Raw genomic sequence first — 19,952 nt, 5'->3', positions numbered from 1 at the left:
GCTGTAAGAATGAGTCCTACATCTGATTTTCCTGTTGACCAGAGGGTCTCTGGTATATTTCGTAAGGCATTTTCTTCCTCCTTTAATAGGAGTGTCAATCAGCTGTCCTCACCAGACTGCAAGTGCACAGCTGGGTTGGTCTGAGTTATCCAATTTAACTTTTGTACTTGTATTCCCTGTTCTGACAGTTCTAATTCTGTTTGTTTTTCCCATCTCGTGACTTTTTCTCCTAGGTCTGCCCATTCCATTTTTTTGTTTTTGGTTAAGCTAACATGTGGTAATTGATTAGATTTATAAAGTGCAAAGAACTCCTGGGGTAATGAACAGCTGTCTACACTGTTCCCTTCTGTGTCCCAGTACAGGTTACGCAATACCAATCTGTTTGCATGATTCTTAAATAATTCTTGCTCATATTCTTTATCAGGTCCTGGTGTGTTACAATAGTACAGGGTACAGTGCAACAGGTGTTGCTTATCAATGTCAAGGGAGGGGAACTTGCTGATGGCTACATTCATTAACTCTTTGGTTACAGTCCCTGGACCAGTCGTAACCAAGTCCTGGCTGTACCAATAAAACATTTCACCCTCCGATTGCACTGCAAAGGTATTAGTTTGTCACTGTGCTTCCATACCCTGCATGGTTGGGACTACTGCTATACCAAATAGCTGCATGAGGTCTCTGCCCAAGAGGTTTACTGGGCATTTTGCAGAAACAACAATTTTGCTTTTTTGTCTCAATCCTGAAACTGGATCAGTTATTGCAATGTTACGGGAGAGAGGCTCCCGATACAGCTGTCCATTAGCTGCTTTGACCAGTATGTAATCAGGTGACTCTGTGTTTTCTGGCAGTTTGGAGGGATGTATTAGGGTTCGTGATGCCCCTGAGTCACACAAGAATTTGACTTTCCTCCCTTCTATCAAGAGTGTAACTTCTGGTTTCGTGTCTGCTAAATAGGTCTCCAAGCTCAATAAAGCTAGGTCCAATATTTCATTTTCTTCATTGTCACTAACTTCCTGCACTTCCTCTACTCCCTCTATCACATTCTCATTTGTCCCTTCTTCGCTAGCCCCTTCTAGTGATTCCTGACTACCATATAGTCAGTCCTCACCCTCCTTGTCTTCCGTTGTTGCCTTCTTGTTTTTCTTGCAATCCCTTGCCAAATGTCCCTTTTTACCGCATTTAAAACATTCTCCCCTTTTCTTTCGCCCTTCAAAGTCCTCTGATCGTTGATCAGATTGTTTGTTTCCCTGTGTGTTTTTCTTGCCCTTTTTCCCGGACTGTACTACATAAACTTCTGATCCATCTTCTACAGAAAATACTTGAGCTTTCTTTTTCTTTTTGCTATTAAAATGCCTTTTGGCATGCCTAGCATATTCAAGTAATGATTGTACCCTGCTTGTACAATGGTCTACCATGTGTTTCGTAATAAAACTGCTTATAGGTGCACTACTGCCCTTTAAAAATGCATTCTTTAACTGCTGTTCATATGAGGAATCTTGTGTTTGATCTTCAGGAACCTGCATTCCACAGTGGTTATTAAAACATTCTAACAATCTGGCATTGTATCGGTCAATTGTTTCACCTTCTTGTTGGATGCATTGATTAATGCAAGTCCAGTCTTCCCTAGGTTTCCATTTTTCAGAGATGCAGTCTGTCAGACCTTTTACTCTGGTGTCTAATTCTGCGCTGCTATGTGGGAGGGGTCTTTGTGCAGCATCACGGGGATTCCAGTTCCCACTAATCATGTACCAATCTGGCCCCACAATCTGTCTAACTACCTTTTCTATCTCTTCTCCATTTAAGTTATAACTCAGCCTCATTCCTTGTAAATCTTCTGAGAATTTTCTAAAATTAACCTTTGGATGGGGAATTCCCTCAGTGGCTTTCCAGATATCTTCCGGAGTCCAAGGTCTATACACTAAAATAGTTGGGTCCTGATTGTCTTGACCTGCCTGAGGATTGGGTTACTTCTATAAGTGGGCATATTTCTTCTTCTTCACTTATAGATCGTGAATTCTTAACCATTTGCCGTAACTCGATGCCTTCTTCTGAATTACCTGCCTTTGTTCGGGACCTGGTCCCAATGGGATCTGTAATTTTAGTCAGTTTTAGTTTCATAATATCTCTATCTTCAGTGATCACAGGATATCGTAGGGGTGGATTAACCTGTTCACTTGCTTCATATTCTGGTAAGGGAGGCGGAGGTGCTGATGCTATTACTAAGTTATTATCCTCCTTATCTAAAAACATTGCTTTTGAATTTTTGTTCTTTTGTTCCCTACGGTTTACTTCCTCAAGCCACTTTTGTGCCTGAGGAATTCCTAATCGACGTTGCTTTTTTACCTGACCTTTGGAATTGGTTTTGAGCTGTTTGATAAGTTTGATAAGTAAGAATTTTTCTAATTTTCCGTCAAATTCGTATTTATTAACCCATTTTGAATAATATCTAATATTGTCGGCGCACTGCGACTGCATATATTTTGCGTCTTCCATTAATGGCAGATTTTGGGGTCTCTTTGTGCAATTATTACCCATTTTGTTCTACCCTTTGATCGTTACGTAACTTCTCTTAATTTTTAACGTGGTACCGTGGATTTTGTTATAGTTTCTTCAGAATGACTCCCTACTTATTCTGTTTCTCCTGATCTATGACAAGACAGTAATCTTTTTTGTCCCTGACTTGTAAGAAAAATACAATCTGACAAAAACAATACACATCTAGTCCCTGATCTAAAACAGAAAACAGAAAAAAGTAGATTCACCTTACCTGAGCCCACGTGATTGATCACCGATTTGCGGAGACCCATCCTTCAGTCACAGATCAGAAAGTGGCTGGCCTCTTTTGAATGACAATTCAGTCGGAGGACTTTCCATATAAGAAGAACTGATTTGGTTTCTTCCCCGTACAGTTTCAACTACCTGGCCATCTGATCTGTGGTGAAGAGAGGGTTCCGGTCCGAAGGACCAATCTGTAAAAGGAAAAAACTTCAAAGACCAATGCACGTTAGGTTCAAGCAAGGCACCCTTTATTACTTGCAGCAAGGAGACAAAGCATGTAGGCACAAGGTTTGTCTAGTTCTTTGGTGATCAGTATGTTATTCTTATACAGTTCTCTTCATGTCACACAGAAAATGTTACTATTCTATTGCTGACATAGTTAGACACAGCTTTCTGTATTGTTCTACAGAAAATGTTACTAGACTTATTGCTGACTAGGTTAGATTATTTGCTAGCTTGCAAAACATTTTGAGAAAAACAACCTGGCCTTGGGCTTATTTTAGCCCACCTTAACTTTTCAATTCTTCAGTTGTGCAGTTCTAATACGTGTGTTACATTTTGTCTAGATTCAAGGTACATTTCTAGCTTTGGTACAAGTAATGCTGACTATGGTTTATACTTTCAAGCATCTATTGTTTTCTTTATCAAAGCTTCTAGCAGCTGCATATTTTCTCATGGCATAAGCAGAAATGAAATATCTCTTTGTTAAGTTTCATGACATTAGCAGAAATGAAATGTCTCTTGTTATTTTCATGACATTAGCAGAAATTAAATGTCTCTTGTTAAGTTTCTAATAGCTGTGCAGATTCATGCAGTGTGAACAGAATAAATGTATTAACCCTTTTAAACCTCGAATGCACTAAGCATGCATATTACTATTATATATTTTTCTAACACACATGAAGCCTACTTGACCAAACTGGAAATAATCCATATATAACCGAACACTCTGGTTATGGGAGATTTCAATTATTCCATCATTGACTGGGAAACCTACACTAGCCCTAACTCACTAATACAAAAGTTCCTTGATTTTGTTAACTCACATGCCCTGGAACAAATTGTTCATACCCTGACAAGAAGAACAAATATACTAGATATGGTCCTCAGTAACATGTCAAATAGATGCACTGCTGCAACTGTCTGACTCTCATTTATTAAATCTAACCATAAAACAGTCACCTTCAAGCTGGCACTAACACCAGAACTCAAAAAGGGAGAAATCAGACTAAAAAACTTCACCAAGGCAAAGTATACCCTACTAGGTGAAGGTATAAATGTATTCCAAGCCTCATCCCAAGCTGGAAATGGTAACTACACCAAAACTTACACTAAAGCCCTGTGCAATCACTTGCATGAGTGTATAGACTTGGCTTCACCAGAAATAATCAAATCCAGAGCCCCAAGTAAAAACAAGCCAGCAAAGTGGACATCCAGCATCAACAAACTTTTCAATAAATGCAAAAGGTTGCTTTCCAAGAAAAGAAAGGCGAGGCTCCAACAATGGAAAAGCACCCTCCTCAGCTTCTACAGGCAAAGAAGACAACTTGTCAAATCATCTAAGGGCTTCTTTGAGAAAAATTTAGCAAGCACAGCCAAGGATAACCATAAGGCCTTTGGCAGCTATGTACATAACCTAAAAGGTAGGACCCAAGCATGTGCAGAACTAGTGATCGATGGTATCACACACACACACTGACCCCACAGAGATAGCAAACCTGCTAGTGGATAGGTTTGGTGAAAATTTCACTCCCTTATCCCCTCTAAACTTATCACAAACCTTCTCCCAACCCCCCCTCACCCTACATATCTGAACAGCAGGTCAACAAAGCCTTGTCCATGGCAAAAAACACAGCCTCTATGGAACCAGTCGACATCCCAGGCTTTCTTCCAAACAGGCTAAAACATGAACTAGCATCACCATTAAGCACCTTATTCAATCATAGCCTAACCACAGGCTTTGTTTCTGTGGAATGGAGAACAGCAACAGTTATTCCCCTCCACAATGGTGGCCTAGTAACAGACCCAGGAAATTACAGACCCATAAGCCTGACCAGCCTCATCTGTAAGGCCATGGAATGTATCATTACAGACCTCATAAATAAAGAGCATAGCTGACCTCCAGATCCTGGAACCCACCCAATGCAGATTCATCAAGGGCAGATCCTGCCTGTTAAATATAGTGGATTTCTTCAAAAATGTGACCAGGGCCATTGACAAGGGCAAATCTGTGCACACAGCATACCTCAACTTGGCAAAGGCTTTCAAAACAAGCCCACACTCAGGCATTATCAATAATTTTAGTAAACTGAATGTAAACCCCTTTGTAGCAAGATGGGTTGCCAAATGGCTCACAAACAGGACACATACTATCAAAATGGGTGACTCCACATCAGCCAGTAGACCTGTAACTAGTGGGGTTCCACAGGGGTCAGTGTTGGGCCCCTTACTGTTTGCTATATACTTCTCAGAAGTTCAAGTCAAAACTAAGGAGTTGTGGTTGACCAGGTTTGCAGACGACTGCAAACTTGGTACAATTATTGAATCCCCAAATGATGGGAGTATACTCTAAGAAGGTATTACGCTAACCAATGACTGATATCTTAGTCACGGTCTCAAACTGATTGCAAAGAAATGCATCATCATTCCCTTTGGCATAAACAATGTCCCTTCACACTATCAAATGAACAACAATACTCTAAGTACCCATGAAGTGGTAAGGGACGTGGTATCACAAGTTGACCATGACCTTAACTTCGACTACCATGTGCCTACTGTAGTAAGGAAGGCTATCTACTTAGCACACTTGATTAGTAAAGGCATCACCTTGAGAGCAAATGAGGTTATAACCCCTCTATACTCGGCACTAATCTGGCTCATAATTGAGTATAACTCCCCATTCGGCATGTACTGTACAAAGCACCTGCAGCAAATGGAGACCCTCAGAGATTTCTAAGAAAGAAGATCAAGGGACTCCAGCATGTGCCTTACACAGACTGACTAAAGTCCCTGTCACTCTACTCTGTATTGTATAGACTTCTTAGAAGAGACTTATGTCTGGCCCACAGAGCAATCTCAGACCCAAAGCTAATGAATTTGCTGCATAACCATAAATCAAATGGGACTAGGGCTATCTGTTCGAAGGACCTAAATATGGCATATGACTTAAATAGGACATGTTGGAGAGACAGGTGTATCTCCCAGCAACTGCCACATCTTTGGAATAGGCTACCAATTCATGAAAAACAGAGCACCTCTATAACACTGTTCAAGAGGAACCTGGACAAGTGGATGGGGCACCATATATTCTTAACAGGGATAGTGCCCACAACCATCCTGGACATGGGCAGTCATTACTAAATGCAATCTTGAGTATTGACTAGTATTTCTATGGTATTACATTGGAATGAAAGGGCTAGGCTTGAAATGACCTCCGGGTCGATAGTCTAATAATTTCCTATGATGCTATGATCCTATAAGAGACAGAAATAATATTTAAATGTATTACATACGATAGTTCATTTGGCCCCCTTTCATTTGTTTTGGATGTTAAATCTGATTATTGATGAAAAAGGAAAATTATTAAGTGAAGTATTAAGATATGAAAAGGTGTAGTTATTGGTGAATTAATTTAAAGTAGTAGAAAGATTGGCTCAGGAATATTGGAAAATATGGGATTGGAAATTAGATATTAATAATTTATGGGAAAGATAGAAAAGAATTTCATGAACAAGTCATGCAAAGACAGCTATTTATTGATTCTTGGGCATATTTAGGGGAAGATGACATGGTGGCAATTAAACAAGGCATAAAAAGATTGTCCTATCTTATAGCAATACAAGATTTGATATGGAGAATAGTTTTAAATAAATTCTCTGTTATAGCTTTTATGGAGTATAAATCTATGAATGAAATGTTATGTGGTACATGAGGACTTTAATAAACAATCAAGCATGTATTTTTAGATTCATGTATGGTTAGCAGATATGGAAAAAGTTAGAAAAATGTTAAGGTAGTTGGGAGAAATCAACATGTATAAAATAACCTACAGTTATTTTTGCGATTGTTGAAAAAAGTTTGGTTGTCTGCCTTGATAAAGTATGCATTACAAGTATTGTGAATATCTGGGGTGCTAAGAGTAAAGAAATCTTAAAGAGCATCCAGTTTTGGTCGTGGCAAAAGGGTGGGGGTTGAAGTGTAATTATGACTCCAGATCTTGGTATTTAAAACATCCTGGATATAAAAGGGAATAAAATGAATAAGTATCAGATATCATTTGTATGTTTTTGTTGTAAATGGATATGTAGATGTGTAAAAATATGAATATGTAAATATGCAATAAAAGAACCCTTCTGTTTTCCATAGGTGCCTTGGGATCTTTTACATCCATCTGAGCTACCAACAACTCAGGCAGGTGGGATCTTAGTTTAACATCTCATCTGAAACATGGCACACACAGGAGTGCAGCACCTCCCTTATGCCGGACTGCAGTGTTATCAGTTTGAAAATTAATTCAGCCGATCGGAGTGTCATCCAGCACCAAATGCAAGTGCTACCTACTGAGCCAATGATCCTGCATTTCTCTGAATGGACAACCGTCAGATTCAGGATTAGCTGCTCTGCCTTACACCACATGCTGAATGTGCTATTTTGTGTGTGCAGTTTGTAATGTGACTAATTAAGTGAATCAGAAATATGGGACACATTGTACTTTTCAAATTTAATTTACTGACTAAAACAAGAGTACTTTTGGGTTAGGGGTGTTTTATATAGGCTATGTATTGTGAGCTTCTGTATTTCTACTCTTTGTGAGTGGAATATAAAACTTTTACTATAGTTTTTATCAAGTGGCATAAATGTGGTGGGATAAGGAGAATTTTGGCACTTCAATGATGAGGCAGGGCTGTAGCTAAATTGTTGGTGAAGCAGCAGGAGCAGAGATGCCCTTTTTAGGCTGTCTGTTACAATCTCCCACATGTGGGTACCTCATAACATACTTGCTCACTACCACTTGCTCAGAAAAATAAATGCCCCAACTTCGATTAGCTCTATCATAATATCTACTTAACCCTCCAAACAGCTAACCCTAGCAAACTGTATAACCCTGCCACAGCCCTAACTCTAACACAAAAACTCCCACCTAATTACTAATCAAAGTCCTCACTCCCTAACTTAAAAGTCAACCCCCAGCATACAATCCCTGATTGCTCCTACAGCCTCCTAAATCTAATATTTATTTATTTATTGACATTTGTTAACCAGGATGGTCCAGCTGGGCTTGTGGCCCATTATCAGTGGAGACCTGAGGAGAAAAGCTCCAAAAAAACTTAAGCAGTTTACAGAGAATCAAATATTTGACTAAAAAATATGGTCAAAATCAGTTATACAAGAATGTTAGAGAGATAAAGCAGAAATGCAAACACATGATATATACATATCAATATTTTTACAGACTAAAAAATATATTTACGTATTTACAAAAAGAGTTAAGTCCAACAGTATTGATTGTAGAGTTTAATAAGTATCCACAATACTGGAGTCCTTAGCTGTATGTGGAGGGACTGAAAAGGTATATAGTAGGGTTGTGGGGAGCTTAAGTAGGGGATTGACAAGGACACATTTTGGAGTTGAGTAGATGAAGTTTGAGCTTTTCTTTAAAGTGTGTGGGGGGGGGTGAATGATGGAACAAATGTTTCTTGGGAGTTTGTTCCAGGCTTGGGCGACGGAGTGTTTATATAGGAATTTGCCAGCTATTTTTTGGGGTTGGTAGATTTGTAGTAGTTGCTGATTAGAGGTACGGGGAGTCCACGGAGGAGTGTAGAAGGAGATGAAGGAAGAGAGAGCAGGGCAGGATGAAGGTTTGTAAAGAATGAAGTGTAACATTTGAAGTTGTGACAGCAGTAGAGGATGGGGGAATTCTAACCAGTGGAAAGTACTTAGGGCAAGGAAGTGATGCATATTGTATGGAGAGTTTGTGATAAATCTAGCTATCCTGTGGTAAGTTTGTTAGAGTTTGTTTAAAGTAGTAGTTTGGATGTTGGTGAGTACTGGGGCAGCATATAGAAGGGAGGGCAGGAGAAGAGCTTGTGCAAGAGAGAGTCTGGCATTTGTAGTTAGAATTTTTTTGTTGCAATACGGTAATCCAAGTTTCTGGTGAGTCTTTTTTATGCTTGGGAGGATGTGCAAGTTGAATTTGAGTTCATCATCTAATATGACTCCAAGGAGTTTAGTGTGAGCTTCAGGTTGGATAACAGTGTTATTAGAGGAAGTAATAGTAAAGGTGGATTTGAGGTGAGAGAGAGATCAGGGGAAAAATAAGTGTCTAGTCTTTTTAGGGTTGAGAATGAGTATATTCTTGGACAACCACTGTTCAGTGGATAGGAAGGTCTGTTGAATAAGAGTGTGGAGATTGGAGATATTGTCTGAGATGGAGATGAGAGTCGAGTCATCTGCATATTGGATGAGGGAGGATTGTTTACAAGACATATAGAGATCATTGGTAAAGACATTAAATAGGAGGGGACCCAGGATGGAACCTTGTGGTACCCCGGTTGGGACAGGTATGAATGGAGAAGTAAAAGAGAGACATTTAACAGATTGCTACCTGCAGCATAAATAACTGGAGAAACAGGAAAGGGAGGAAGAAGATAGATTGATATCTGCAAGTTTAGATAGCAGTAGGGGATGGGAGACTGTATCAAAGGCTTTAGAAAGGTCAAGGAAGAGACATGATATGAGTTTGTTATTGTCTAGGGCCTTTGCAATGGTATGTGTGAAGGATAAAAGGGCAGTAGTTGTGCTGTGGTTGGGACGGAAACCATGCTGAGTGGGAGCATGGAGGTTATGCTAGAGTTGGTAGTTGAGTAGTTGTGAGTGGATACATTTTTTGAGAATCTTAGAGAGGGAGATAGAATAGCTATAGTTTGGTAGTTAGATGGGTCTGTAGAGTTTCCACCTTTATGCAAGGGAATAGTGAAAAAGGATTTCCATAGGGTAGGGACGGTGGATTCCTGAATAGATCTATTGATTAGTATAGATAATGGATAGGCAATGGAGTCAGCAGCAAGTTTGATGAAGGTAGGAGGTAGATTGTCAGTGGAGGGAGAGCAGGGTTTGAGTTTGTGAAGAAGAGATGTGATGTAGGAAGTAGGAACCGGATGTAATGAGAATAGTTGTTTGTTAGAAGGATTGGGAGGGGTAGGCAGAGAAGTTGTGTTACAGCTGGAAGGTATGAGTGTTTGAATGGTTTCAATAAAGTGTTTATTGTGAAGAGTAGCAGTTTCCAGAGGAGATGTGTTTGGGTAGGGGCAGGGAGGTGAGGGGCAGCCTGGAGAGAGAAGTTTGTTAATAGTATACCAGAACTTGTGAGGGTTGTATTTGTTATTGAATTGGGCAGAGTTAGAAAAGGACTTGTTATTATTATTGGTTTGTTTTGTAAGATTTCTGAGGTGTCTATAATTATGTAGCAGAGGCAATTCCTTTGTTTTGATCCAGGCTTGGTGTCTATAATTATGTAGCAGAGGTAATTCCTTTGTTTTGATCCAGGCTTTCCAAGCTCCGTCACTTTTTAGCATAAGGGACTTAGTTTCTTTTGAGAGCCAGGGAGCATAATTGGGTTTTATTCTAACCTTCCTAGAGGGAGCAAGGGAGTTAAGTATTCAGGAGGATGCTACTGAACATAGTAAGTGCGTCATTGAGAGGGATTTGTTTAAGGATGGACCAGTCAATGGTGGATAGAATAGAGTTGAATTAATTTCCCTAATTGTTCGCTAACCCTATATTCCCTTCCTGCTCCCTAACACTAAAACCATTTCCATTCCCAAACCCTAATGGTCCCTTCCCAGTCCTTAACCCTAAAGGTGCCACCCCTGTTTCCAAAACCTAAACCCCTTTCCTGATCATTGCCCTAATCTACACACCACACCCTCTCCTACCCCCTCCCTATCACTACCGCACTTATCTTGGTCAAACCCAAATAATGTGGTAGGGTAAGGTGTGGCAGCTACTTGCCCAAACTCATATTCAAGTTCAAGTGGCAGCCTACATGAGCTACAGGACACTCAAGTCCCTGCTTTTGGGACAGTGGTCTTTGTACCACTGGGACTCGAGGGCTTACAGCGGACCCCTTTTGAGGATGCTCCACATTTCTAGATAAACAAAACATCTACAGATTGTACTACCTACCTCTTTCTATCCCACCCCTTTCCTGATACCATTAGGATAAATATGAGTGCTTCACGTGGCAAACTTTAGAACTAATTGTACTAAATAAAATTTAATAAGATATCAAAACATAAAATCAGTGCCCGAACCTCTGTAATCTTGTCAGACTACTTTAAATTAATATTTAAGATAATATTTCTCGGGTAATGAAACCATTTCCATACTCTTATTCTAACAATACCTTTCCCAACATCTGCATTTTTAGATAGTGGATATAAAATATCCTAATTCACAAACTAACTGTCACCACACTCACCGAATTCTTGCATTTTTCTAAGCCTGACATTTTTTGTTGAATTGCATCAAATTTTTTTAGAAACATTAAAAGTAATAAAGCCATTGTGGATTTAGTTTCTATCATCTTTTTAACAATGTTTGCTTTTTTAAAGTTTTATGACAGTTATCTTACAGGAAGCAGACCTCATCCAGTGATTTCCATTGGAAGAAATGAAGTGAGCAAAGAAACGCCAACCAGATTCTGATAAAAACGATGAATTTCTTTAGTCACAGTGCTACTGAATGTAATTGTTCAATACCCAGACAGTACAGAATACAAAGGTCACGTCATATTCATAGTAAGATAACTCCATAGGTAAACTTTACAGCAGGTTATGCTGCAGGTGTTCAACCAATATTACTGGCTTCTGGAAGCATCTTTAGGTCCTTGCCAATCTCTGCAAAGTGTTTTTACCACAAAACAGTTATTTAACTATGTATGTCTTATTATATTAACAGTAATGCAATAACTTGAATTTTTATCAGTATGGGACACAGATGACTAGATCAAGTCAGAATAACAATTGTCAATAACTTTGACAGTTATTTAAGATAATAATAAAACTTGCATGGAATGTACTGTCTCATCAATTATATTAATATATTGCGTGGGATTGCACATATCTTTGGACTTCTCGAGTAACACCATCATATAGAACATTTACAAATAAAAGGACATTCTGATTCTTTTAAATTAGATTCAATTCAAAGAAAACAATTCACTAATTTGTACTGCTAAACTTTTATTACCTGTCATTGTTTACCTTCATACGTCCATGTATATTTATTTATTTATTTATTTCCAGTTTGATGACAGGGGAGGTCCACTTGGCTCAAGGAGCCCATTTTCAGTGGCGGCCCGGGGAGAAAATCTCCAATAATACATAGTACAAGCTCCATAATATAAAATACAATACACAGTAGAAATAGAAACAAAATAAGCAAATTTTACATACAAAAATAGCAAAAACTAAAGAAAGTTAAGCAGCAACTTAGAGAAAATATAATACATATTTACATGTTTACTGGTTGAGAACAGTAGTACAGAGTTAAATTAGTACAAGGTTGAAATCATCTGAGAATGGTATAAAAGTAACATTAGCATGAAGGCAGTACATAGGGTTAATCCGTAATGTGTAAGGAAGAACAAACGTGTGCAATAAAAGTATAGAAAGTGTTCTGCTAGTTTATTGTGTGCATTAATTCATTTGCAGCATCATGCTACTTGTATAGAAAGTATTCTGCTAGTTTACTGTGTGCATTAATTCATTTGCAGCATCATGCTACTTGTATAGAAAGTATTCTGCTAGTTTATTGTGTGCATTAATTCATTTGCAGCATCATATTCTGCTAGTTTACTGTGTGCATTAATTCATTTGCAGCATCATGCTACTTGTATAGAAAGTATTCTGCTAGTTTATTGTGGGCATTAATTCATTTGCAGCATCATGCTACTTGTATAGAAAGTATTCTGCTAGTTTATTGTGGGCATTAATTCATTTGCAGCATCATGCTACTTGTATAGAAAGTATTCTGCTAGTTTATTGTGGGCATTAATTCATTTGCAGCATCATGCTACTTGTATAGAAAGTATTCTGCTAGTTTATTGTGTGCATTAATTCATTTGCAGCATCATGCTACTTGTATAGAAAGTATTCTGCTAGTTTATTTGTGCATTAATTCATTTGCAGCATCATGCTACTTGTATAGAAAGTATTCTGCTAGTTTACTGTGTGCATTAATTCATTTGCAGCATCATGCTACTTGTATAGAAAGTATTCTGCTAGTTTATTGTGTGCATTAATTCATTTGCAGCATCATATTCTGCTAGTTTACTGTGTGCATTAATTCATTTGCAGCATCATGCTACTTGTATAGAAAGTATTCTGCTAGTTTATTGTGGGCATTAATTCATTTGCAGCATCATGCTACTTGTATAGAAAGTATTCTGCTAGTTTATTGTGGGCATTAATTCATTTGCAGCATCATGCTACTTGTATAGAAAGTATTCTGCTAGTTTATTGTGGGCATTAATTCATTTGCAGCATCATGCTACTTGTATAGAAAGTATTCTGCTAGTTTATTGTGTGCATTAATTCATTTGCAGCATCATGCTACTTGTATAGAAAGTATTCTGCTAGTTTATTGTGGGCATTGATTAATTTGCAGCATCATGCTACTTGTATAGAAAGTATTCTGCTAGTTTATTGTGGGCATTGATTAATTTGCAGCATCATGCTACTTGTATAGAAAGTATTCTGCTAGTTTATTGTGTGCATTAATTCATTTGCAGCATCATGCTACTTGTATAGAAAGTATTCTGCTAGTTTATTGTGTGCATTAATTCATTTGCAGCATCATGCTACTTGTATAGAAAGTATTCTGCTAGTTTATTGAGGGCATTAATTTATTTGCAGCATCATGCTACTTGTATAGAAAGTATTCTGCTAGTTTATTGAGGGCATTAATTCATTTGCAGCATCATGCTACTTGTATAGAAAGTATTCTGCTAGTTTATTGTGGGCATTGATTAATTTGCAGCATCATGCTACTTGTATAGAAAGTATTCTGCTAGTTTATTGTGTGCATTAATTCATTTGCAGCATCATGCTACTTGTATAGAAAGTATTCTGCTAGTTTACTGTGTGCATTAATTCATTTGCAGCATCATGCTACTTGTATAGAAAGTATTCTGCTAGTTTATTGTGGGCATCAATTCATTTGCAGCATCATGCTACTTGTATAGAAAGTATTCTGCTAGTTTATTGTGTGCATTAATTCATTTGCAGCATCATGCTACTTGTATAGAAAGTATTCTGCTAGTTTATTGTGGGCATTAATTCATGTGCAGCATCATGCTACTTGTATAGAAAGTATTCTGCTAGTTTACTGTGTGCATTAATTCATTTGCAGCATCATGCTACTTGTATAGAAAGTATTCTGCTAGTTTATTGTGGGCATTAATTCATTTGCAGCATCATGCTACTTATATAGAAAGTATTCTGCTAGTTTATTGTGTGCATTAATTCATTTGCAGCACCATGCTACTTGTATAGAAAGTATTCTGCTAGTTTATTGTGGGCATTAATTCATTTGCAGCATCATGCTACTTGTATAGAAAGTATTCTGCTAGTTTATTGTGTGCATTAATTCATTTGCAGCATTATGCTACTTGTATAGAAAGTATTCCGCTAGTTTATTGTGGGCATTAATTCATTTGCAGCATCATATGCTACTTTTTCCTTCCTACCTCCCTCTCCAATCAATCCATCCTCCTAGTTTGTCTTTTAAGGTATATAAAGAGCTCATTACAAAGCACTGTGCTGCAAACATTGAGACAATAGTCTGAATCAATAACTATGGATTATATGACCAGATAATAAAACATTTCAAAATAAAAGACAATGTCTGATCAGTAGGTTTATTATATCTTTAATGTGAGCCTCCATTTTTTCAAGATACAAACAATAATACGTATACAAGTGGGTGATATTTCTGACAGCACATTATATGTGACAATCAGTACATCATGGAAGTAATAGTTGACAGCCTACTTACATTATTATATGTTCTCCACTGCTTCAAAAATAGATCTAAAATAAGGCCATTTAATTTGCTAACCAGGGTCTTTTTTAACTTTGTTAGACACTAAAACTACCAAAACAGAAAGATTTTTTACCAAGAAGCTAAAAACTGTTGGAACTTCTTGCCATTAAGGAACTGGAGGCAAATTTCAGATTTGTGAAAGTACTTATAAGTAAAACATGGAGACTTATTATTGCAAACTCTGTTAAAACCAACATTAAATAAGTTATTAGCTGATAGGGAAAGCTACATAATTGCATGATATCAGTTATATGTGCTTCAACAACTGCAATCATTATGTGCCCAGTCACATACAGACTGGACACTCTAAATTAGACATAGGTGTGAGTGTGCATGTGTGTGGTATAGAAGAATGACCATAGCATGGTTACCCACCTGACGCTGTGAACACCGGCTCTATCTGAGAGTTACTTCTATGTATACAAGGGAAAAAGATGGTAAATACCAATGACAATCCAAGTCAGACTGAGCCACTTTGTAACAAGAGGCATGTAAAAGTGTAAGAAATATGTTGTCTGATTGGTTCTAGTATTTAAGAACAGTCTCTGATGCAGGATTTTCTCCATCCTAGTAAACTTTGCCACACACACACACCTCTCAATCCAAAGGTAAATCACATCAGCTATAAGTAAATTCTGAATCATTCATTGTTGATCAGTAAATATTAGTATAGCAAAGCAATGGAGTCATATATATACCTCACATTTTCTGTATACTGGATGGACAGATGGATAGATTACAGATGTACATAGATGGCTAAAAGGATGGACAGATGCCGGGGGTCTTCTTTAGCCTCCCTTTGCTCTCATGATAAATGTTTGAAACTGCTGGTTTGTTTGAGTACAAGAGCAGAACTCTTAAATCAAAGTAACACTAGAAATGTATAATGTAAAATAACACAATCTTCTGGTTATACCCAAGAATCACATTCAGCTCTCAGTAAACACAGCTCTTGAAATGCAGCAGGTAAAAAAACACTAATGTTAATGGTGAAACACTGGTGTGATAATCAGCCCCACCATCTCTTAAGGAACACTTAATTATACCAGATCACACTGAACCCAATACAAATTATCACAATGGCTCCATTGGATCACATGGGAACTTTGTGTATTTTATTAAGATACGTGCAATATAGATAAACAAGGAGCTGTCTGAATTATATGTAGTCAGATTTTGTGGCCCATGGTCTAATAAACATGTCTACCAATGTTACACATATAACTTTTATTATTACCAGTTTAAAGTTGATATCTGCTAATATGTATTAGTGTTTCTCTTTCTGCCTGACCTTAGATATAATTATTTATATTACCTTCCCATTTAGGTCCCTCAGAAAATGGGTTTGTGCCAAGTGGGGTTAACTCAGTGAATATCTTTCGATTTTTCCCGGTTAGGGGTCGCCACAGCTGCTACCCGGTCCGCTCCTGATTGGCAGTGGAATTTTACAGTGTTGAGTTGCCAGCCTGATGCCCAACCTTCACCAACCTTCAAAGAAGGCATACCAGTTCATGCACGCACCTACTTGCTTGTCATTGACGTCACTCGACTGTGGGGACAAAATGCAGACTGCACACAGAAGGTGCTCCAGCTGAGAATGGAATGGGAGAACCTCTTGCTGTGAGGCGACAGTGCTAACCACTCCACACCACGGGTGGGGTTAACTCAGTGAAGAAAATACATAATATGTTTTTTAACTAGTGCATTTGTTGTTCAAACCATTTGTGCATAATTAAATCAGTACCTAGACTTCTTAATATTAAAACTTTGTCATGGATGAAGGCAGCTCTATTTTTTATTACAATGTGAATTTTACATTTTAATAGTTATGCAGAGTGCAGGCATAGACAGACACACAAACTCACACAAAAAGTCTAGCATGTGAAGACTTAAACACTGAAAAAGCAATACACAAATGCGGGGTTGTGGACCCATACCACTACCATAACTTTTAACCTCTTGGCTCAAGAAATCTGGACAAGCCCTGAAATAATGGGGAGGGGACGAGGCCCAAAACTAGGGGCACATTTTAAATATTGCTCTTATAAACTTAGAAAGTTGTTAGAATAGCAGGATTTGTATTAGCATACATTTTCTGAAGGATATAAAGTTTGCAACTCAAATGTGTGTCATTATTTAATGACTTCAATCCTCAGTGATTTATCAGAAAGCCACACATTTTATGAGGAATGGACCAACAATATGAGACAAAAAATCTGGCCATTCTGTGAAAATCTAGACAGTTGAGAGATATAACTACTACATAAAGGAATATACAGACAAACACACACACACATACAAACACATAGAAAAGCCTACATTCACATAACTACACAAACCCAGTGCAGATCAATATTTTTAATAGGTTGTTCTTACCTAGTTTGGTGCTTTGAACAGCCACCATCAGGGTTATGAATACAAGGACAGTCTTCATTCTGAGAAATACCTCGGCCTAAAGACAGAACAAGCAGAATTTCCCATCAGACATCTGTTATACAATCAGAACATTATGGAAGGTTTTGCCTCTTTATAAATTCATTATTTGCATTCCAGTTTCAGGCTATGAACTATGCATTGCAATAGAAATAGAATATATCAGACAATTTAGAATTAGGCATATAATTCTTTCTTTAGGGTTAGTCTGTTAAATGTTTCATCTTCCGGGCCATTGCTTGTAAATGTTTCATCTCCCAAGCCCCTGCTTACACTTATCAAGGGTACCAGAATTTGTCAGATATTTGGGATACAAGGCTAGGCTTATAACTGTCCCAGTGGTTTATGAACCTATGAACCCCACTTTCAGTATGATGTACAACAGTCAGCTGTGATTCAAAAATCAGAGTGAGTAGACAGGTATGTTAAAAGCAATGGATGATGGCATTCTGATTAATAAGTTAATTGTAGGTACAATGAGAAATGCAGATCAAAGGAAGTTTTATTAAAAAGAAGCAGGGGGTCGGAGAAGCAGCTGTCATATCTGCTTCTCTGCTCTCAGGCTTGCATTTCTTTCAGGAGCTGACATGTGGTGCAGATGCTGTCCAGAGTACAGCAAAAAAAAATTAAATATTTGTTCTTAGTTTTCCTTGTTGAAGTCTGTACTGGAGAGGGAAAACCTTACTCAGTAATTAACTGGAACAAATCATTTACAGTAAATGGAACATATTTAATACCCCACAACTGTCACAATACTTTTTATGTTATCCTGCTTCATAAAGTCCCTGTGTGTGATATGTGATTTCAAATAGCAAACTGAAGAAATGTCAAGAACCAGGGTTGCTACCAGACAGGATAGTTTTCTTGCCTTCAAAGTTCAGTAGCTCTGTAGTTGAGTATATTAGAAGTGTTGGTGTCTGAGAATATAAAACTGGAAACCCACTCCAAACAAAGTTTCAGTTTTGAGACCAAATAGATTTTGCCCACCTTATTTTGACAAAGCATGCATATGCTGTGTCATATTCTGGAGACGTACATGAACCTTTTTTAATTGTCTTTCATCCCAAGATGTATATGAAGATATTTGTCACAAGAAATGTTTGTCTGATGATTACAGGTACAAAACTATTAAATGCTCACATCATATTTGTTGAAAACCCTAATCATGGATAATAAATAAATACCTACATGCACTATAAGGAGAACTTTGCATTACTAAATCCACATAACCCAAGACATTACTTTCTGATGACTATGTTTTCAGGCCCACATAACACATTAGCTATATTCCCCAGCTTCCATCAGTCTCCACATCCATCCATTCATCCACAACCCCCCCCCCCCATTTTCCATATTGGGTTGTGGTGTCTAATCAACAGTGATAATCATCTACAGCAAGTTTTCATATATGATGTGGCCTGCCAGAGTTGTTTTTCCACATCACACACTTACAGCTATGGCCAACTTACTGTGTCCAGTCCATGTCCTTGGAATGTGGGAAGAAACCCGGTGCACCCAGAGGAAACCAACACATGCACAGAGAGGACATGCACACCCCTCACAGAAGGCACCCCAGCCAAGAATCAAACTAGAGAACCTCTTGTTGTGAGGCTACAACATTACCCACTATGCCACCTTCAGTCCTCACACTGTTTTTATTGTTTTGTTTGTTTGTTTTAAATTAAGCAATATGGATCCCCATCTGTTCTTTGCTCTGCATAGTATAAGTTCATTTTGTTCAGAATCAAAATGAAAAGTAAAGATTTTCAGTCTTTTAGGTGGATGATCCTGCCATCCATTATAGGAAAAAAGAAATAAAGACAGATATAAAGATTTATCACTGCATAGACAGACATATATTTAAATGTATGTATGTATGTAGACATACTAGAGATTTGAACAGTTGGAAATATATATATATATTTATATATATATATATATATATATATATATATATATATATATATATATAGTGTTAAGTATAGACAAATAAGAGATACACACTTATATATAGATGTACATGTGCAGAGTAACATGTTAATGTATATGTGTCTATATATACACACATATGTGTATTATGCATATAATCACAGAGAAATGCAGACCGAAGTCAGAAAATTAGGTTTCTTTTTGGGGGGATAAACTCTTGGCTAGGCTTTTAACTCCTATGATCCTAAAAAATAGTACAGCCTGCCTTCTAAATAAATAACATTAATATCATTTTATAATAATTTAAAAGCCATACCTTATCTGCAAAGACTTCAGAAATGCTTTTGTTGTTTGTGGTTGAGCCTTAGAAGCAATCTTTTATAGCCCAAAGTTTATCAGTTTCAATCACAAATCTGTTTCTTATCACCCACACTGTCATGTATGACTACGCATTTCTTATGACCACATCCCACATTACTTCTTAAAATATTGTGACCTTTCATTTAAGATGTTATCTGCATTTTCAGGGACATACAGTTCCACAAAACCTCACTGAAGATATTCACCATGCTACATGTAACCTGAAAAAAATCTTCACTTTAGTTTTAGGCATATATAATTTATTTTCAGGCAGGGAACACATAAAGTAGACCCTCATGGTCCCTTCACCAAACAAACTAGACTGCAGTTTAATTTAACTTGAGGCA

General features: G+C 37.6%; 1 protein-coding gene across 1 annotated transcript in view; it reads right to left on the bottom strand.

Moving 5' to 3' along the window:
• Positions 1-19,593, bottom strand: part of LOC122803315 (lectin-like) — a 353,928-nt gene extending 334,335 nt beyond the window's left edge. The window contains exons 1-2 of the mRNA XM_044072881.1: positions 19,562-19,593; positions 17,260-17,335 (exon numbers count right to left, since the gene is read on the bottom strand). Coding sequence (XP_043928816.1) covers positions 17,260-17,317 — 58 coding nt within the window. The 5' untranslated portion in view covers positions 17,318-17,335; positions 19,562-19,593. The remainder of the gene's footprint in view (positions 1-17,259; positions 17,336-19,561) is intronic.
• Between the last annotated feature and the right edge of the window lie 359 nt (positions 19,594-19,952).

Source organism: Protopterus annectens, chromosome 5.part1, assembly GCF_019279795.1.
Source record: "Protopterus annectens isolate FY-2018-M chromosome 5.part1, PAN1.0, whole genome shotgun sequence".
Lineage (NCBI taxonomy): Eukaryota > Metazoa > Chordata > Ceratodontiformes > Protopteridae > Protopterus > Protopterus annectens.
Note: the sequence above shows the minus strand (reverse complement) of the source record. Positions and strands in the feature narration are given on the sequence as shown.